The sequence below is a fragment of the Oryx dammah genome, unplaced genomic scaffold, assembly GCF_014754425.2.
Source record: "Oryx dammah isolate SB20612 unplaced genomic scaffold, SCBI_Odam_1.1 HiC_scaffold_18, whole genome shotgun sequence".
Lineage (NCBI taxonomy): Eukaryota > Metazoa > Chordata > Mammalia > Artiodactyla > Bovidae > Oryx > Oryx dammah.
The window spans coordinates 116565124-116583788 of NW_024070202.1; the positions used below are offsets into that span (position 1 = coordinate 116565124).

The 18665-nt window shown below is 47.3% G+C and overlaps 1 protein-coding gene across 3 annotated transcripts in view; it reads left to right on the plus strand.

The window, feature by feature from the left end:
• DPP6 (dipeptidyl peptidase like 6) overlaps positions 1–18665 on the plus strand; it is a 966644-nt gene that overhangs the window by 798545 nt on the left and 149434 nt on the right. For all 3 annotated transcript variants that reach the window (XM_040260134.1, XM_040260132.1, XM_040260133.1), the window contains exon 7: positions 1977–2058. In XM_040260134.1, the coding sequence (XP_040116068.1) occupies positions 1977–2058 (82 nt within the window). The remainder of the gene's footprint in view (positions 1–1976; positions 2059–18665) is intronic.

An 18665-nucleotide genomic window follows, 5' to 3' on the forward strand; every position in this document is an offset into this window, starting at 1 on the left:
GTTCTTGCCTGGAGAATCCCAGGGACGGGGGAGCCTGGTGGGCTGCCATCTACGGGGTCGCACAGAGTCGGACACAACTGAAGCGACTTAGCAGCAGCAGCCGCAGCAGCCTGTTTATGGTTTCTCCTCCTGGGAGCCCTGTTCTTTTTTAATTGGAAGATGGTGCTCAGAGACCAGGATGAGGGTCCAGGGTAGGCTCGTTTTCTCCTGGGTGTCCCTGGGTCTAGGCTTCTCCATGAACAGAGCAAGGGCGTGTAGCTATGTGCACTAACCAGTAGATACACACATAACTGGATTTTGGATCTGTCTGTATATGTGTGAGTGTATGTGTGTGTCTGTGTTGGTGAGAAATGATATCAGTGTAGTTTCAGTTTATATTTCTCTAATTTTTGAATGCGTTTGAGTCCTTTTTAATACATTTTTCTGTATTTTTGTGAATTATCTTTTCATGTCTTTTTCTTGCGTTTCTTTTTGTTTGTTCTTTTATAACCTTGATAGTTTTAGAGTTTTTATGTAATAGTGATATTAGCCATTCATTTGTTATGAATATTTTCTCCCAGTTTGCCAATTATCTTTCATTTGTGGTTTTTGTCATGCAGAACATGTACTGTTATGTAAATTTACCTCACTTTTATCCCTGCTGGGTTTCAAGTCAACCTTAGAAAGCCTTTCCCACTTACGTTTATGAAAATGCTTTGAAATGTTAAAAGCGTACAGAGGTAGAGTTGGCTACAAGTCATCTGGAAGCTGGAATGTTGAGGCCCTTCTGCCTGCCTGGGTGTCTGCCTCACGGGGACCGCTGTTATCACTCTTGCTTAGCGCTTATCATCCACCTTCAGGCTTCCGCGGTTTCCCCAGACCCGTCTCCACAGTGCCTGAACCCCGGGGGCTTTGCAGACTATCCTGTATCCCTTAACACCTTTTAGTCTGCAGTGCACTCTGTTTCGTCCTTGTAGTGCTATTGAGCATTTATTAATACTTTAGAATTTTCTACTGATCGAAGCTCTGAATCAGCCCATCTCACTCACCTCCCTTCCCTACTTGCTTCATCTTGGTTCAGGCAGCTCCTAAAACTCAGCATCTGTCTTTTCCTAAGACCACTCAACCCTGGTCTCTCTAGACGAATGGGCACCTTCTCAGCTGTGTCTTCTGTACAAAAAACACTATATGCCAGTGACAGGCACTCCTCTGCAGAGCCTGGCATGTGCGGCAGACGTGTCTGAAAGCAGCTCCAACTTCAGTCTTTCCTACATGAGTACACAGTGGTAGCTACAAAATACACTGAAATAGTTAATATTTATAAAAGTGTTAGGTTTTTTCCTTTTATTACTATGACTTATTCACTAGGACCTTTATTTAAATACGTAGGATTTTTTTAAGTGTGGCATTTTGCATATCAATAAATTAAGAGTGAAAAATGTGATGCTTAAAAGAAAAAAAAATCCTCCTCCTGCGCTTGCCCCACTTCTCCCCTTGTCCTTCTCTCCCTCCGTCCCTCCTTCACCACTTCCTTCTTCCGCAACCCCGCCCTTCTTCTGTATCTGCACAAACTAAAGGGTGGGCTCTGTCCTGAGGCTGCTGTTTGGGAAGGTTAGAATGAGCCAGCTCAAGGGGGAAGCCAACGATGGAGATGGAAGTTGCGGGGAGCTACCCCTGCAGAGCTGCACATTTCTGTTTTTAATTTTGACTATTAGGGATATTTTAGAAATCGGTCTACACACCTCTCTGCATGTTCTCTCTTGATGACTATTTACTATGGAAGTTAAGCAATGACCAGCCTATTTCAGTTTCATGTAAATTATATATATATATATCTGAAGAAATCTAGTGGAGGATGAATGAGATGTTTTAATTGAATAACACAAGCTCCTGAAAATGATGTGGTGGAAGAAACACGAGTGAGCTACAGGTGGAAGATAATATCACATCATCTTAACTTCTTATTTCCCACCTTTGTCTTTGCTTTTTTCTTTCAGGGACCCTCAGAGCCTGGATCCACCGGAAGTTAGCAACGCAAAACTTCAGTATGCGGGATGGGGCCCCAAGGGTCAGCAGCTGGTAAGCACGTCGCTTTCAGTGACCAAGTGTCCGTGATGATGAAGTTTATGTTTTACAGACTGAATGTATCTCACTAGACTCAGAATCTGTGTCTGTGTGAATTACGTTTTGGGAAAGTACCCCAGGACATCTGCATGTGTAAATGGCCGTCTCTTTTGCTAGAGAACTCTGTTGAAATTGGAAGAGCATACGCCTTGGTTCTGGTACCTGCTATCCTTAAAGCAGTCCCTGACCGGGCCACATGTGTTGTCTGTGGACGTAACTGTGAATCTGAGATGGACCTCATCAGAGGACAGCAGATGGGAATGGTCTGAACGGTGGAGTCACGAAATGCTCTTTGGTTCTGCTCGTGGAACTCTGGTTCTTTCCTTGGGAGGGTTTCATGAGAAAAGTAGATTTGCAGTTGCTGTGGACCTGGGCTCCCAGAGCACAGAGTCTGCAGAACGCCCAGAACTGTTGGGGCCATCTCTGCTTTATGCCAGAAAGCTCCATGGATTCCCACTCAAATTGGCAAAACTAAGGCATTTTGAGATACCCGATGGCCAACACAGTGTAGCAGAAAGGGGTCTGAACAAGTGGTTAAAAGACGTGGGTTCTAACCCTGGGAGTTCACGAACTAGACGCCAGGCTGCCGTCGGCTAGCCCAGCTCCTGCGTGAAAGATCTGGGTGAGGTGAGCACTCAGGTTCATCCCTAGCGTTGCTTTTATCTAAAACCGGGTGATACTCGTCAGTTCCAGTAACAAGGTCACGTGACCCTTTCCAGAAAGCACCTGCAGCCTGAAGATCAGGTGGCATGGCGGCAGACCATTTTCTTCTACATCTTTGAGCTGATTAATAAAGCTGCCTTTTTAAAACTCTTCCTAAAATAGCACAGAAAATGAAAAACCTTGGGGTGAGATTCTGTTGAACAGGCTGCCTACTGTCTTAGGAATTAAAGTTTTCTTACTTTCCCCAATAGTACAATTATTTTTTCTCAGTTGTGTGTTAATTCCATTGCCTCGAATTGATTTGAAGAAGCAGGAGGGTGTAGGCTGCCCGGCTGTGTTAGCTGCTGCCCGAATAATCCCTGTGCTGCACACTTACTGAGCGGAGGTTTCAAAAGGCACATTTAATGGCTCTAAACCAGTGACAAGAGGGCAGGAGGGTGCCGCGAGCTGACTCGCAGAATGACACCCGCCCACCAGTCAGTCACAGCCAGGAGAGAAGAGTCATCTTTGCTCAAAGCTGCAAACACTTGTGCAAGGAAAAAAATCACAATTCCACAGGAGATTGCAGAAGACTAGGGTGCTGAAGACTCAGACCAGGCTGCACTACGGTCAGGGCTGGGTTAGACGATTATGGAAGCTATTACCTTCATCTCCTAAAGAATAACCAGCAGCAGAACTAGGGTCAGCTTCTTTGAGAAAGCTCCTCTGGCCCCTCTGCCCATGTGGCCAGGCCCCCTCTCTGGGCACCCCAGGGTCTCACCACACAAACTCCTTTCACACACGAGTTCCTGCCCACACATCTCTCCCCGGTGGGGTGGTCTTTGGTCTAAGCCCCGAGTGCTTTCCATCTGTGAATTCTGAGCATCTAACTCCATGCCTGGCACTTGGGAAATAACTGTTGAGGTCAAAAGTGAACGCATGAATGGACAAATGAATCATCAGCTGATATATTCTTGTGGTTCTCAACCACTTACATGTAAAATAATTGGATGGAGGCAAATAGCTAGCATCTATGTGTGAAAGAAAATAAAGTGTAGTTACTCTACCGTGTCTGACTCTTCTCGACCCCATGGACGGTAGCCTATCAGGCTTCTCTGTCCGTGGGATTCTCCAGGCAAGAATAGTGGAGTGAGTTGCCATTTCCTCCTCTGAGGGATCTGCCCAACCCAGGGCCGGAACCCGGGTCTCCTGCACTGCAGGCAGATTCTTTTCCACTGAGCCACCAGGGAAGCGCTATGCATCTACACCTCCGTGTATATTTAGGATGTGACTGACAGTGAAGGACGTTCAGCTTCCTTTCTGCTTCGGGGAAATGAAGGTTCAGTCAAGCACGATTGCTGCTGCTTGACCTTAGTACCAGGGGTACTCATGTGCTCCTGGAATCTGAGACTTTAAACTTTTTTACCTTTGCTGTTTTTCTTGTACTAAGTCTAGAAGGCAATACCTCTCAGTGCTGAGAAAACATCCTATATGTTGGAGCAGGAGTCGGCAGCCTTTCCCCAGAAGGCACCAGTTCGTGAATGTTTAGGGGACCCAATGCCCTCTTGGCTGTGCTCATCTGGGAAAGCCCGACCCTCGGGGCCAGGTGCTCCCGGCGGGCGCTCTTGGCAAAGACATTTCGAAACCCACAAGCAGGCCTTGTAAACACTCACAGATCTCTCATTGCTGTTTTATTTTTAAAAGTAAATATTGCTCCCCAAAGGAAATTGACTCTAATTATAATGAGTCAGAGTGAAATGAGTACTTCTCCTCCGGGAGCAGAGGACACAGCTGCAGGTAAAGTTCAACAAGGCCTTTCCGGGCACCGCCTCCTCCCCGTGTGGCCAGATCCCCACGATGCCTCTGGGCTGGGGACCCCCTGAACCACAGGAAGGTGACCCGGGCCACCAGGAGGGGCTGAAAGGCATTTTCTCCCACGCCTCCACGTGGCCTTCAATTACTGGTTCTTGCCTTTTAGGGTAAATTTCATTTGACCTTCAGATCGCAGCATAGGAGGTGAGCACGGCCTGACCGGCTCCTGCTCTGAGAGAGGACAGGGAGAACCTTGACTTCGGGGAGGCGTCCATTCTGCCAGAAAGTCGCTATTGAAGCGGTGCCGGTCTGTGGTCTTCCTGAGGGGTAACCGGGTGGTTCCCAGAACTCGGCATTATCTGCCGAAAGCCTTGAGATGGGAGAATGGACTTGGCGGGTATTTAAGTGGGAAAAGATGCTCAACGCTGAACAGCTGCCTCCTGGCTTCCTCTTCCTCCCATTCTCCATTTTTAAATATTTGTTGAGGTTTGACAGAAAACAGCGAAATTCTGTAAAGCAATTATCCTTCAATTAAAAAATAAATGAAACTGTAACATGCACGTTTCCTTCCTTGCTTATCTGGCTGTGCCGCGTCTTAGTTGCAGCACGAGGGATCTTACGGTGCAGCGCGCGATTCTCTAGCTGTGGCAGAAGCCCAGTGCGGTGGCCTGCAAGCTTCATTGCTCCGTGGCACGTGGGATCGTGGTTCCCTGACCAGGGATCGAACCTGAGTCCCCTGCATTGCAAGGCAGATTCTTAACCACTGGACCACCAGGGAAGTCCCTCCTCCGTCTTTTTCAGTCAGTCTATGTAGTGATTTACACTGAAATCTAAGCTATATCAGAATATCTCTCCAAACTGTATCTTTCTGCATTTATCCTCTAGCAGACAAATGTCTGCCTAATGGAGAATTTCCATTTTCTTTGATCATTTCATGACGTCCTGCCCACCCCTCCCTGCACATTCGTCTGTTTCCGTGAGGTTTTGTCTCTGCTGATCTAGAATATGATTAAATTATCCTTTCATTTCCCTGTATGTCATCTCTGCTAGAAACGTCTAACAAAATCACACAGACGCTGAGGGCCCCGCAGTGGCCTGCTTTGCGCTTATGGCTGATGGCACGCTTGGGGTTCAGGCCTCTGAGGGCCCCACAGTGGGCCTGCTTTGAGCTTACGGCTGCTGGCACGCTCAGGGTTCAGGCCTCCGAGGACCCCGCAGTGAGCTGCTTTGCACTTACGGCTGCTGGCACACTCGGGGTTCAGGCCTCTGAGGGGCCTCCTCCTGGGGTGAACACAGGCGCCTGCTGTCAGCGTGGCGCCCCTCCAGCCCCAGGCTTCCTCCCTGACTCCCAGCAGCCTTCCTTTGTGGACACGCGTGCACCCGTGTTGTCCTGGTCACCTCGTGGGGACCCCTCTGCAGAGCTCTGGGCCACCCCCACCTCCGTCATGACTGTGCCTGTCAGCCGTGTGACTGCTCTGACTGAAGTCCCTTCTAAGGAAACTAAGCCTTAAAACAACTCACTTCTTAGGAGTCTTCTGTCTCAATGCTGTTTTCCTACCTACTTAACAACACTGCTTTATCAACAGATGTTCTTTTTCTTTCTAAAATGTCACCAAAAAAAAAGAAGAAGAAGAAGAAGAAGAAAGGAAAAGCAAGAGTCTTACCTTGCCCATTCATTGGTGCTGGCTCACGCCTCTCCCCACAGGATGGCATCTTGACACGTTTCTGAGTTAATGAAGGGTTCAGGAAAATCCAAGCTGAAGGCATTTGCACTCACACTGGGTCATTCGAGTTTTCAGTTTAAAGAAAGTGAGCTTTTTAAAAACAACTTGTTAACATTGTAAAAATTCCTGCTACCAAAATGTCAGTAATTCAACAGGAGAGGCTCGATGAGGAGATTGTTCTGGAAAGCACGTGGTTGCATGGAATGAAGGGCAGAGAGATGAATGGAGATGAACGAGGGGCAGGCTGAGGAGTGGAGTGCCCCCCGCAGGGGTGGGCGCCTGCAGAGAGCTTGGCCGCCTCGGGGGCCCCTCGGCTCTCGGGGTGGCGGCCAGGTGCAGACAGAAGGGCCAGTGGGGAGCGCTCGCCCTGCAGCTGTGAGCTCAGACCATGGGCCGTGCGGGCAGGGAGCCCAGGATCCAACCCCGATTGGAACCTGGAAGCCCTGGTCTAGCACCACAACCACCTCGTCCGTCTCAGAACCTGAAGGTCCTCATCTTAGACCTCAGAAGGAGAAGGGAGTTTTCTACAGTTTGTTCTGTTATCAAGGACCAGTCATAACAAAAACGAGCGTCACAGGGTCTCATTCAGACCTTGCTTCTGACACTTTAAAGCCTCCATCTGGATTAAAATGCTTAACCTCTCAAAGCCCCAGTTTTCCTTATCTGTAAAGTGGGGACAACAATGTGTATCTTGTAGGGGTCACCGTGAGGGTTAAGTCAACCCATTTAAAGTACGTGGGGTGGAACCTCGTGTGGAGAGTATTCGTTGAGTGACGGCTTTCCTGTTGCTGTAGTTATTAGGATTATTACTTGGCTTAACCAAAATGTAGAGAATGAGAAAAAAAATAAGAAGAATATCATCAGCTGAGTGTCTGGTCTGTGCAGGAAGGTGAGTGAGGCTGCATTTGATAGACTAGAGAGATGCCGGCTATAACCGAGAGAGTCCAGGTGCGTGTCTAAGGCTGTCTCCTCCCCGAAACTTCTTCGACTCTTCTCGGGGAAGGGCTGCTGTTCACAAGACACACCATCACCTCCCTCGCCCTTTGGCTCCACCTAGGTTTTCAGATGTCTGTGTCTTTAGAGAAGACCGTTCCCAGGGACAGTTCCCCTGCCCTGATGCCCTGCCAGGGTGATCCCTGGAGAGACAGAGAGGATACGTTCCTTACAGGAATCCCGGGCAGTGGTTCCCCAGCATGTTCATCCTCTACCTGGAAGCTTGTTCCCTTTGACCATCATCTCCCCACCCCCGCCCCTGGTGGCCACTTTCTGCTCTCAGTTTCCGTAAGTTCAGATTTTTCAGATCCCACAAGTAAGTGAGGCCACACGGTATTTGTCTGTCTGACTTGGAAAAGGCTAAGTGACTAGACGGACATGGAGGCGTCCACAGCGCTACGGCGGTGATCGTTTTGCAGCAGAGAGATGTGTCAGATCCACGTTGCACACCTGAAACTTGGACAGTTCGTGTGTCAGTTACATCTCAGTAAAGCAGGGGCAGGGGAATTAAAAAAAAAAAACTTGAAAACTAAAAAGCGGGTGAGACTTCCTGCCTCCTCCTCCCTTTGGGAAACCAGAGCCCCCGCCCTAGGACCTCCAGCTGGGTGACTGCTCTCTACCCTAACCATACCCAGAAACTGAGCAGAAAGAGGGCATCACCCCCAGGTCACAGCCCCCGAGGGCATCACCCCTAGGTCACAGCCCCCGAGGGCATTGCTGCTCCCCCAGCTCTGGGAACCAAGGGGGCAGGAAGCATCTGTCGACGTTGACAAGTCCTATGAGGGGAGAAAGACGGATCTTTCCAGCAAGCGGAGATTATTTAATGAAACCGTCATAGATGTGGAGAGGACCAGGCCGGAGTGACATCCCATTAATAACTTATAAAAGCCTCTAATCAGTTTGGGTTAATTTGGTATTCATTGTAAAAACATTCATCATGGGCACTGAAGTCCATGACAGGAGCCAAGAAATTAATTCACGGGGAGGGAAATCGCCTGACGTGTCCTCAGACAGTGGATGGAGCCAGTTTAGTGAGTGATTTACCAGCTCCACCAAGGGTACCCTTCAGATTTAACACAATTTGTTATCACTTCACGGCTCTGAGGGACTCCGTCACTTTAGCAGTCACTTGCACTCAAGTAAATAAGCTGTTTGCGGCAATTAACCCAAATGGATGGCGCGGTAAGCAGAGCTCCCCAGTGGTCACCATCGATGGAAAGAGATGGTTAGGAAGTGGTCCCATGGCTTTTCCCTTTGACCAGCAGGGTCCCTGAACGCATGGAATTTCCAAACACAAAGGCATGGTATATAGTATACCCCAGTAGTGGGATTCGGAGAAGCCAATGGCACCCCACTCCAGTACTCTTGCCTGGAAAATCCCATGGACAGAAGAGCCTGGTAGGCTGCGGTCCATGGGGTCGAGAAGAGTCGGACACAACTGAGAGACTTCCCTTTCACTTTTCACTTTCATGCATTGGAGAAGGCAATGGCAACCCACCCCAGTGTTCTTGCCTGGAGGATCCCAGGGACGGGGAGCCTGGTGGGCTGCCGTCTGTGGGGTCACACAGAGTCGGACACGACTGAAGTGACTTAGCAGCAGCAGCAGTAGTGGGATTGCTGGGTCATATGGCAGTTCCATTCCTAGTTTTCTAAGGACTGTCTGTGCTCTTCTCTACCATGGTTGTATCAAGATGGTACTGATGAACCCGTTTGCAGTGCAACATAGGGAACAGACTTGTGGACCCAGCGTGGGAGGGAGAGGGAGGGGAAAACAGAGAAACTGGCATGGAAACATACACGACCGTATGTAAAACAGAGAGAAGTGGAATTCGCTGTGTGATGCAGGGAGCTCAAACTGGTGCTCTGCGACAGCCTAGAGGGGTGGGGTGGGGTGGGAGCCGGGATCAAGAAGGAGAGGACATGGGTGTGCCTGTGGCTGCTTCCTGTTGCTCTATGGTGGAAACCAACACCATATTTAAAGCAATTATCCTCCAATTAAAAATCTTAAAAAAACATAAAGGCAACTTTGTTACCGTAGGATTATAGAGAAAGTGAAGAGAGCAGTGTAATTAGTGTTGACTGAAAAAAAAAAAAAAGTACACGCAACCTAAAAGTTAAGAGTTCTGCTTATTCAGGCCTGGGAGGCTGCATCTCCAGTAGCCCCGAGAGAATGCCTCCGAGGAGGGGACATGGCGGGGCAGGGTATATAGAAGTCTGTAATAAAGAGGGGAGAGGCACTCAGGATATCAAAGATTATTGTTAATTAGGGAAAACCTGATATCTCAAATTAAGGAATGTAGCGCTCTATGGAGAAGGCAATGGCACCCCACGCCAGTACTCTTGCCTGGAGAATCCCATGGACGGAGGAGCCTGGTAGGCTGCAGTCCATGGGGTCTCGGAGAGTCAGACACGGCTGAGCGACTTCCCTTTCACTTTTCACTTTCATGCATTGGAGAAGGAAATGGCAACCCACTCCAGTGTTCTTGCCTGGAGAATCCCGGGGACGGGGGAGCCTGGTGGGCTGCCGTCTATGGGGTCGCACAGAGTTGGGCACAACTGAAGCGACTTGGTAGCAGCAGCAGCAGCAGCAGCGCTCTTCTAAATGTGGGAAGTTGCAAGAGTCTGGGCTCCGCGAAATCATCTCTTTCATTTCACCTCCGCCTGTCTGGGGCCAGCATCCAGCTGCTTGATTTTGTTGCGTCCTTAGTCCCTCAGTCATCTTAGGGAGTGGTGACAGCTGACACCTGCGAATCCCAGGCTTTGTTCTTCTCCCTGTTGGGCACCCTCCTGGCTCAGAAGTTTACATTTGGAGGCCGGAAATCACTGATGGTTTTGTGGCATCCTTGTTTACTGATAAGGCAGGAAATAGTCCATTTCATATTAGTGGATTACGATTCAGTGCAGATTTCAACTTTCGTCATGCTGTATGGATGGGGGGCTGGCGCATAAGAGAAAATTCATTCCCAAACAATATGAAAATATGTAGTAAGAGTCATAAAGACGTTCTTGCCCTTTAGCAAAGAAAGTGAAAGTGGCTCAGTCATGTCCAGCTCTTTGTGACCCCATGGACTGACTGTACAGGCCATGGAATTCTCCAGGCCAGAATACTAGAGTGGGTAGCCTTTCCCTTCTCCAGGGGATCATCCCAACCCAGGGATTGAACCCGGGTCTCCCACATTGCAGGCGGATTCTTTACCAGCTGAGCCACAAAGCCCTTTTAAAGAGAAGCCAAAAGCTGCGTCACAAACAGACATTCATAACGCTGTTGTCTATAATGATAGCTTTAAAGGCTGGAAAATCAGGGTCAATAGAAGAGCAATTTGGTGAGGTATGGTCCATTGACAGGAAGAGCAATTATACAGACATCAAAAACAGTAGATAGACTGTACAGGAACATGGGAAATACACCATCTATTAAATAAGATTACAACTAAAAATACACTGTTGGACATGTATATGGGGAAGGATAAGTATTTGAACCTGGCCGGGCAATGGGCACTTTACCCACTTTCAAAAGTTTGTAGGATGAGCCTCATTACATATTCATTAAAAATTGAAATGAGAATGATTGTCAAATGCAAGGCTTAGGAATTCTATTCAGTAGACTTGTGTTCCACCCCAGGGGAAGTCCAGTGTGGCGCTCTTTGCAGGCACACGTGGGGATAAGCTGGCCTTCAGGACGACGGTGCCCCCTGCCCCGCTGGTTTCCGAGCACCATGCACGCGCCCTTTCTCCTGGGCTCGGCTGCAAACCCTCAGGAGACATTGCCCAGAATTTACTTGTAAGCCAGAGCAATTAAGAAGAAGGTGGATTTGGGGTTGAAAACCGGCCTGACCTAGTTGTGCACTTAGGTCTGTGGAGATAAACCACGTTCTCTTTCTCATCACAGCTTCCCTAATGCAATTGTGATGGAAGCAGTGTATTATTTTTTATGAAGAATCTAATTTCAAAGGGTGCACACATCAGCCTTGGGAATATTAGGTTAGAGAAGTTCAGGATGATCTATCAAATAGAATTTAGAAGCAGGACCAGAGTTCTGCATTAGGAAAGAGTGCATTTAGTGATAGATTCCTCAGATAATGTAACAAGGCAGTTATAAATTAAAATAATCTTTTTAAACATTAGGATGTGAAGCTGGAGGGGATGGTTGCAGTGGCAGCCACGGGCAAACCCATCAGTCCCCATTATGCGGAGATCCGGCTCTGGACATTTGGAGATTTCTTTTTCAGTGGCCTTGGGAGTGATCTACAGTATTTGTGCTGCTAAGAATTCTCTTTAGTGTCCGTAATGGGCTTTTATAGGCTATTTTGTGGACTTCTCTCACTTGGGTGAAAGGAACACCTCTTTATCATAATTCCTAAAATGTTTCACAATTGGAAAATATCAAGGTAATGGTTCCATCTCCCGTCTCCATGGAATAACCATGACTTTTTCTTCCTCTGAACTGCTGTGATATTGTCAGCCCCACTTAGCGTAGCAGTTAATCAGCCTCCTCCTTTCATTGTCCATCTGTTTCACTTTTGAGTAACTTTATTTCCCAGACCAAACATAAGCTGTTCAAGGATAGAGTGGTTTTCATCTCACTTTGATTTTCCCCAGCCCACGGCTCCAACCAGGCAGAGTCAGGTTGTCACCAAATACCTGGTAAATGAATGGGATCCATAAGGGAAAGTAAAACCAGATGTCAGATGTATGGACCCATGGTCCAAGATTCATGGAAATTAGAAAAGCTTTATGTTTCAAACTAAAAAAATTTAAGATTGAACGAGTTTGTTGCTTCATGAACTGAGTAGTTCAGACCGTGAGCAACACTTGGAAGGAATTCTGGATTTTTGAGTCTTTTTTTTTTCTTAAAATAGTTGTTATGCTATGTTGCTGTTGTAGTTTAGCCGATTAATCCCATCCGACTCTTTGTGACCCCCTGGAATGTAGCCCTCCAGGCTCCTCTGTCCATGGAATACTCCAGGCAAGAATACTGGAGTGGGTTGTTACTTCAGATCTCAATACAAAGCAGTGAATTTCACTATTAAACACAAGGTCGGGACGGACAGGCTGGCCTGAGCATCCTGACCGAAGGGTGGGAACCCTGTGGTTTTCCCCGGATACATTGGACGGCAGAAGCACCCCCTTCCCGTCCTGGCAGGCGCAGGTGTGGTCCTTCTATTCGTATCAGAGGGGATGTCAGGCCTCCGTGCTGCAAGCCCTCACTGGTCCTCTGGGTGCTGCGTCTGGGTTGGTGAAACATGGAGAAGGCAGGGCGCCAGACAGAAAACAGTTAGCTTGCATGAAACAAGACACCTCTAAGAATGTTTGGAGGCAATTTAGCAATATCTCTGTCAATTATGTGCAAATAATTGACTCTTCCCACCTTGTCTTCAAATCAGACTTCCCAGGACTCCTCCTTTATGACATCATGTCAGCCCTTATTGATTATTGAAATCAATTATAAATTCTGAAAAGTGACAATACTTCACTTTTCTAAAGAACTTGTCTTGATACCAGTGTCTTCTTTCTGCCCTCTGACATAGTTATTCCCACAATCCATGAAGTTTTGTTTCACTGACACCTAGGGGATACAGGCATCTCTTATGACAGAACAAAGATGCGAGTGAGCATAATTAATCCATGAGTCAGTTTAAAAAAAAAAAAAACAGACCCAGTTCTATGTACTTTACACTGTTTATTTTATGTATATCATGGCTAAAATCCATTTCAGTTCAGCTCTTTCCACTTGTAAAGGACAGTTAGCAAATTTGTGAATTGATTTTTCTGTTTGTTCTTCAATGTGGAAACCTAATCATTTGTCTGAATGGTTTTTTTTTACCATAATGGCTCTGATGGCCAGTAACAGCTGGAATTATGTTTTCACATCCTCAGCTGGGCCTGATTTAATGAGTGTAGGTCACTCACGTCGATAAGCCAAGTCCAGGAGATACTTGAATTTGCCGTCTCCCCAACCCGGGTCTCGCTGTGGTCCTTGCCCACGTGAGCTGTGCCTGCTGTGAACTGACCCAGACTCAGAACTTGGACCCAGACCTTCTGCACTCCCCCTCAGTAACTGCCCCTCAGTGAAGGGACCATGTGTCTTCCGCTGCCCAGATCAGAAACCTGGCATCCCAGGCTCCACGGGCCCCCTCATCCCTGCCCTGACCCATCCAGCAACAGGTCCTGTGCCTCCTGCTTTCCTGATACTGTTGGACCCCATCCCGTCCTCCGCGTTCCCACCATCACTGCCCACTGGGCCCTGTGACACTGCCTACTGGGCCCTGTGAGGGCTGCTGGCGTGGCCTCCCAGCCCGAGTCTGCCCTGCTCCAGAACCTTCTGGAACAGAGAGGCTGTGTCACCTCCCGTGTCGATCCTGCCCCAGGCTGCATCACCGGTAGGGGAAGCCCGACCCTGACCCCATAACCCTGCTGCCCCCGACGCTGGTTCCCCCACCCCCAGGCTGAGCATCCACCCTGATGAAGGCTGTGCAATTGCCCAGCCGTCCCAGAGCCTCTCCCCTCTGCACCTGAGTCCCCAGCATCCAGGACAAATGCCCCACCCCACCTCGGGTGCCCTGTTAAAGCCACCTTCTGCCCTCAGGAAGCTTCCCAGATCCACAGGCACAGCCACAGCTGGGCTGGAGACCCTCCGCTCATTCTCCACCCTCCCTGCACCGCTGCCTCCCACACTCAGCAGCCGTCTGTCAGGATCCAGTCCACCATAAGCTCCTTAAGAATGAGAGCTATCTCCTGTTCATAACATGTACCCAGCCCTGAAATACAGACGTGACAGTTCATAAACACGCAGCAAGTATTCAAAGGCTAAACGAAGGCCGCGATCCATTAAAGCATTTTTTAAATTAAAGTGTAACTGATTTATACCAGTGTGTTAGTTTCTGCTGTACCGTGTATGTATGGTATATAACACGTGTGTGTGTCTGTGTGTGTATACGCCCTCAGTCATGCCTGACTCTTTGTGACCCCATGGACTGTAGCCTGCCTGCCAGGCTCCTCTGTCCATGAAATTTCCCAGGCAATAATACTGATTTGGGTTGCCATTTCCTACTCCAGGGGATCTTCCTGAGCCAGGGATCAAACCAGTGTCTCTTAGGTCTCCTGCATTAGCAGGCAGGTTCTTTTCCACTCGCGTCACCTGGGAAGCCGCACTTTCATATTCTTCCCCATGATGGTTTACCATAGGATAGGGCTTCCCTGGTGGCTCAGATGGAAAAGCGTCTGCCTGCAATTTGGGAGACCCGGGTTCAATCCTTAGTTCAGGAAGATCCTCTGGAGAAGGAAACGGCAAACCACTCCAGTATTCTTGCCTGGAGAATTCCATGGATGGAGAAGCCTGGTAGGCTACAGTCCATGCGTTCGCAAAGAGCAGGACATGACTGAACGACTTCACTTTCACCTTCCTTTCTTTCATTGAATATAGTTCCCTAGTGGGTCCTTGTTTATCTGTTTACCATATGGTAGTGTGTATATGTTAATCCCAAAGTCCTATTTATCTCTCCCTTACCCTTTTCCCCTTTGGGAACCGTAAGTTTGGTTTCTGTGTCTGAGTCTATTTCATAAATAAGTTCATTTGTATCATATTTTAGATTCCACATATAAGTGATATCAAATGGTCTTTCTGATTTACTTCACTTAGTATGATAATCTCTTGTTGCATCCATGTTGCTGCAAATGGCATTATTTCATTCTTTCTTTTTATAGCTGAGTAATATTCCATTGTATATAGGTACCATATCTTCTTTACCCATTCATCTGTCAGTGGACACTTAGGTTGCTTCCAGGTCTTGGCTATTGTGAGTAGTGCTGCTGTGAAAATAGGGTTGTGTGTATCTTTTCGAATTATAGTTTTCACCTTTTCTGTTGTTGGGTCACATGGTAACTGTATTTTTAGTTTCTTAGGAAACCTCCAGACTGTATTCCACAGTGGTTTCCCCAATTTACAGTCCCACCAACAAGGGAAGAGGATTTCCTTTTCTCCACATCTTCTCTAGCATTTATTATTTGTAGACTGTTGATGATGGGCATTCTGACTGTGAGATGGTACCTCATAGCAATTTTGATTTGCATTTCTCTGATAACTTAGCCATGTTGAGCATCTTTTCATGTGCCTCTCAGCCATCTGTATGTCTTCTTTGGAGAAATGTATAAAGGTCTTCTGCCTATTTCTTTTTTTTTTTAACTTTTATTTTTACTTTATTTTACTTTACAATACTGTATTGGTTTTGCCATACATTGACATGAATCCGCCACAGGTGTACATGAGTTCCCAATCCTGAACCCCCCTCCCACCTCCCACCCCATACCATCTCTCTGGATCATCCCCGTGCACCAGCCCCAAGCATTTGGTTTTCTGTTATTGGGTTGTATGAGCTGTTTGTGTATTTGGAAATTAAGTCCTTATTGGTTGCATCATTTGCAAATATTTTCTCCCCAGTCTGTGGGTTGTCTTTTGGTTTTTGTTTATGATTTCCTTTGATTAGGTCTTATTTATTTATTTTTGCTAATTAAGGCATATTGTTTACCCAAGGTGAAAGTCAACTACCTTTTCTGAGAGTGAGAGAATGAAGTCACTCAGTCGTGTCTGACTCTTCACAACCCCATGAACTGTCTGCCTACCCCAAGTAGCCCACCAGGCTCCTCTATCCATGGGATTTTCCAGGCAAGAATACTGGAGTGGGTCACCACTTCCTTCTCCAGGGAATCTTCCAGACCCGGGGATGGAACCCACTGCAGGCAGACTCTCCCACACTGCAGGCAGACTCTCCCACACTGCAGGCAGGCTCTCCCACACTGCAGGCAGACTCTTTACCACCTGAGCCACCAGGGAACCCACCAGGGGCTTCCCAGTTCATGGGGTCGCAAAGAATCAGACACAACCTTTTCTGATATAAGCACAAACCCGAGGTACATTTTTCCTATTTTTTCTTTATTTTCACCTACTGCAGCTGGCCTTCTGTCTTGGGCCATCACTTGTGACACACCTCCCTTAAATCTTAACCTTTTCAACCTCCAGATGAGTTATAATTACCCCTGACATGAAGTTGAAGCTTCAACTCAGTGAAATTACAGCAAGATTCCAGATTTAAAAGAATTTTAATTGCATATACACATATTTATTTAATTAAACTAATTTTCTCTGTGGCCATACAAGCTCATATTTTTTTAAGTTCGCTGAAAATGTGAACATTTAATGGAATTTCAGAATGTTTAATGGAATCTGAGTCATTGAAATGTGCTCTGAAATCACTGCTCTCTATTAAATGTTTCCTATGGATCTGATCACCCCAGGACAAGTTTCACCGTGGACTTGCTTAATGAATTCTGTCTTTTAAATTTCCTGTGTTACTACCTTACGAGATTAACTGACTCCACAATCTTCCTGTCAAAAAGCACAGAATAATAAAAGCATAAATTCATCAGTCAGTGGAAAGTAAACTCTCGTGTCTGGCTGATGCAATGTAGCAGAATGTTGATACAGCACATCTCACTGTTCTGTGCCTCCGCCATCTCCCCACATCCCTGTTGACGTGCATCCGAACAGCAAATCAGTGTCATAACAAAGCAGCCTGTCGGGCAGCGGGTAGACCTGCCTTTCACCTCCTGTGTTGTGAGGAAATGTGTCAGTGTTTTTGTGATTTCCCAGTTCAGAGTCTGTACATCCTTCCTTCCAACAACCCTCAAATTTTGTTGGCCAAGAGTTCAACAGCCTAGTACGCATGTAGTGAAAACAAAGGGCGTGGCAGTCGGTGTTTGCTTGAGCTAGTGGTTTTGAGCTACGCATTGACGTTTATAAAGACCAGTGCCTGGGCTCCATGCCCAGGGATTCTGGTGTGTTTGGACCAGACACGGCTCGGGCGCCACTAAGCGCTGTGTTAAAGCTCCCAAGAGCTTCTCACATTCAGCCAGATTTGATCATCGCAGGCTCAGATGCCAGCAGGCAGGGTGGGGACTGCATGGCCTCTTTAATAAACTCAAAGCCTCATGAACACCATTCTCACTTCGTGAAGAAGCAAAGAATCTGTGAGATAATGTTTTTAATCACCAGGCCAGTAGCAAAGGAGTGTGTTGCATATAAAATCGCCACCCAGAACATTCCTGGTCAAACCAACCATCACTTCCCGAAGGCAGTGGTCCCTGGTCAGGCCCATGGGCACGTCCAGGCAGATACTGCCTGTGCTACAGGTTACCTTGGTCAATCAGTTCAATTCAAAGTTTAGATCAGGATGTTTCAAAAGTATTGTGTTTTCTTTTTCTTCTAACCCTGGCTGAGGAGTCATTGCCCACATTGCTAGATCTTTTATTCAGTGTTAATAATTTTGGGGGGATTTTCTCTAATCAGATCTATGAGCAAAAAATGTCTACTAAAAAGACAGCCATGCAGACAGCAAGTTGTAACCACATGGCTGCTCGGTTTGGGACATAATAGCTGATAATATAGGAGAAAGCAATGGCACCCCACTCCAGTACTGTTGCCTGGAAAATCCCATGGATGGAGGAGCCTGGTGGGCTACAGTCCATGGGGTCGCTAAGAATCAGACATGACTGAGCGACTTCACTTTAACTTTTCACTTTCATGCATTGGAGAAGGAAGTGGCAACCCGCTCCAGTATTCTTGCCTAGAGAATCCCAGGGATGGGGGAGCCTGGTGGGCTGCCGTCTATGGGGTTGCACAGAGTTGGACACGACTGAAGTGACTTAGCGGCAGCGGCAGCAGCAACAGCTGATAATATAAAGCAAGGGCTACCCTGGTGGCTCAGATGGTGAAGAATTGCCTGCAATGCAGGAGACCTTGGCTCGATCCCTGGGTCTTCTCCTGGAGAAGGGAATGACTGCCCACTCCAGTATTCCATCTATTTAGAGCTGCCAAGGCCACAATCTGCAAGACAGGCATTCCACGTAGATGGCTTTTTTTGTTCACTGTATCTCCATTTAGCTGTGAGAAAGTTGAAGTTCAGAAAACGTAAGATATTTGTCCGAGACCATATATCCATGATGGTATCAGAACGGAAACCCGGAGGCTGCTTCCTCCTATGCACCAAACTGTACATCTGGACCCAGCATCTCAGCTGAAAAACCGGAAGGAGTTATCTTGAGAACAAATGAGTTCATGTCTGTGAAAAGTCTTTGAAAATCTCCTAAATGCCCTGCGAGTGCAAAGTGTTATTATTACTGTGAGTGATGGCATTTGTATTCAAGGCCACCCATGTGAACCATTTATGCAGTATCAAGAAGCTGTCTCCTGATACAGCCTCTGGCATAATTAATCTAACACCCTTATCTTTCTCCCGCCTCGCTCCTTAAAGGAAATGAAACATTGACCTAACTGTGATATTTTCATCTGAAATCTCTGCAGCTTCCATAAATGAGCTGCCAAGGCCCCAGAGCAAG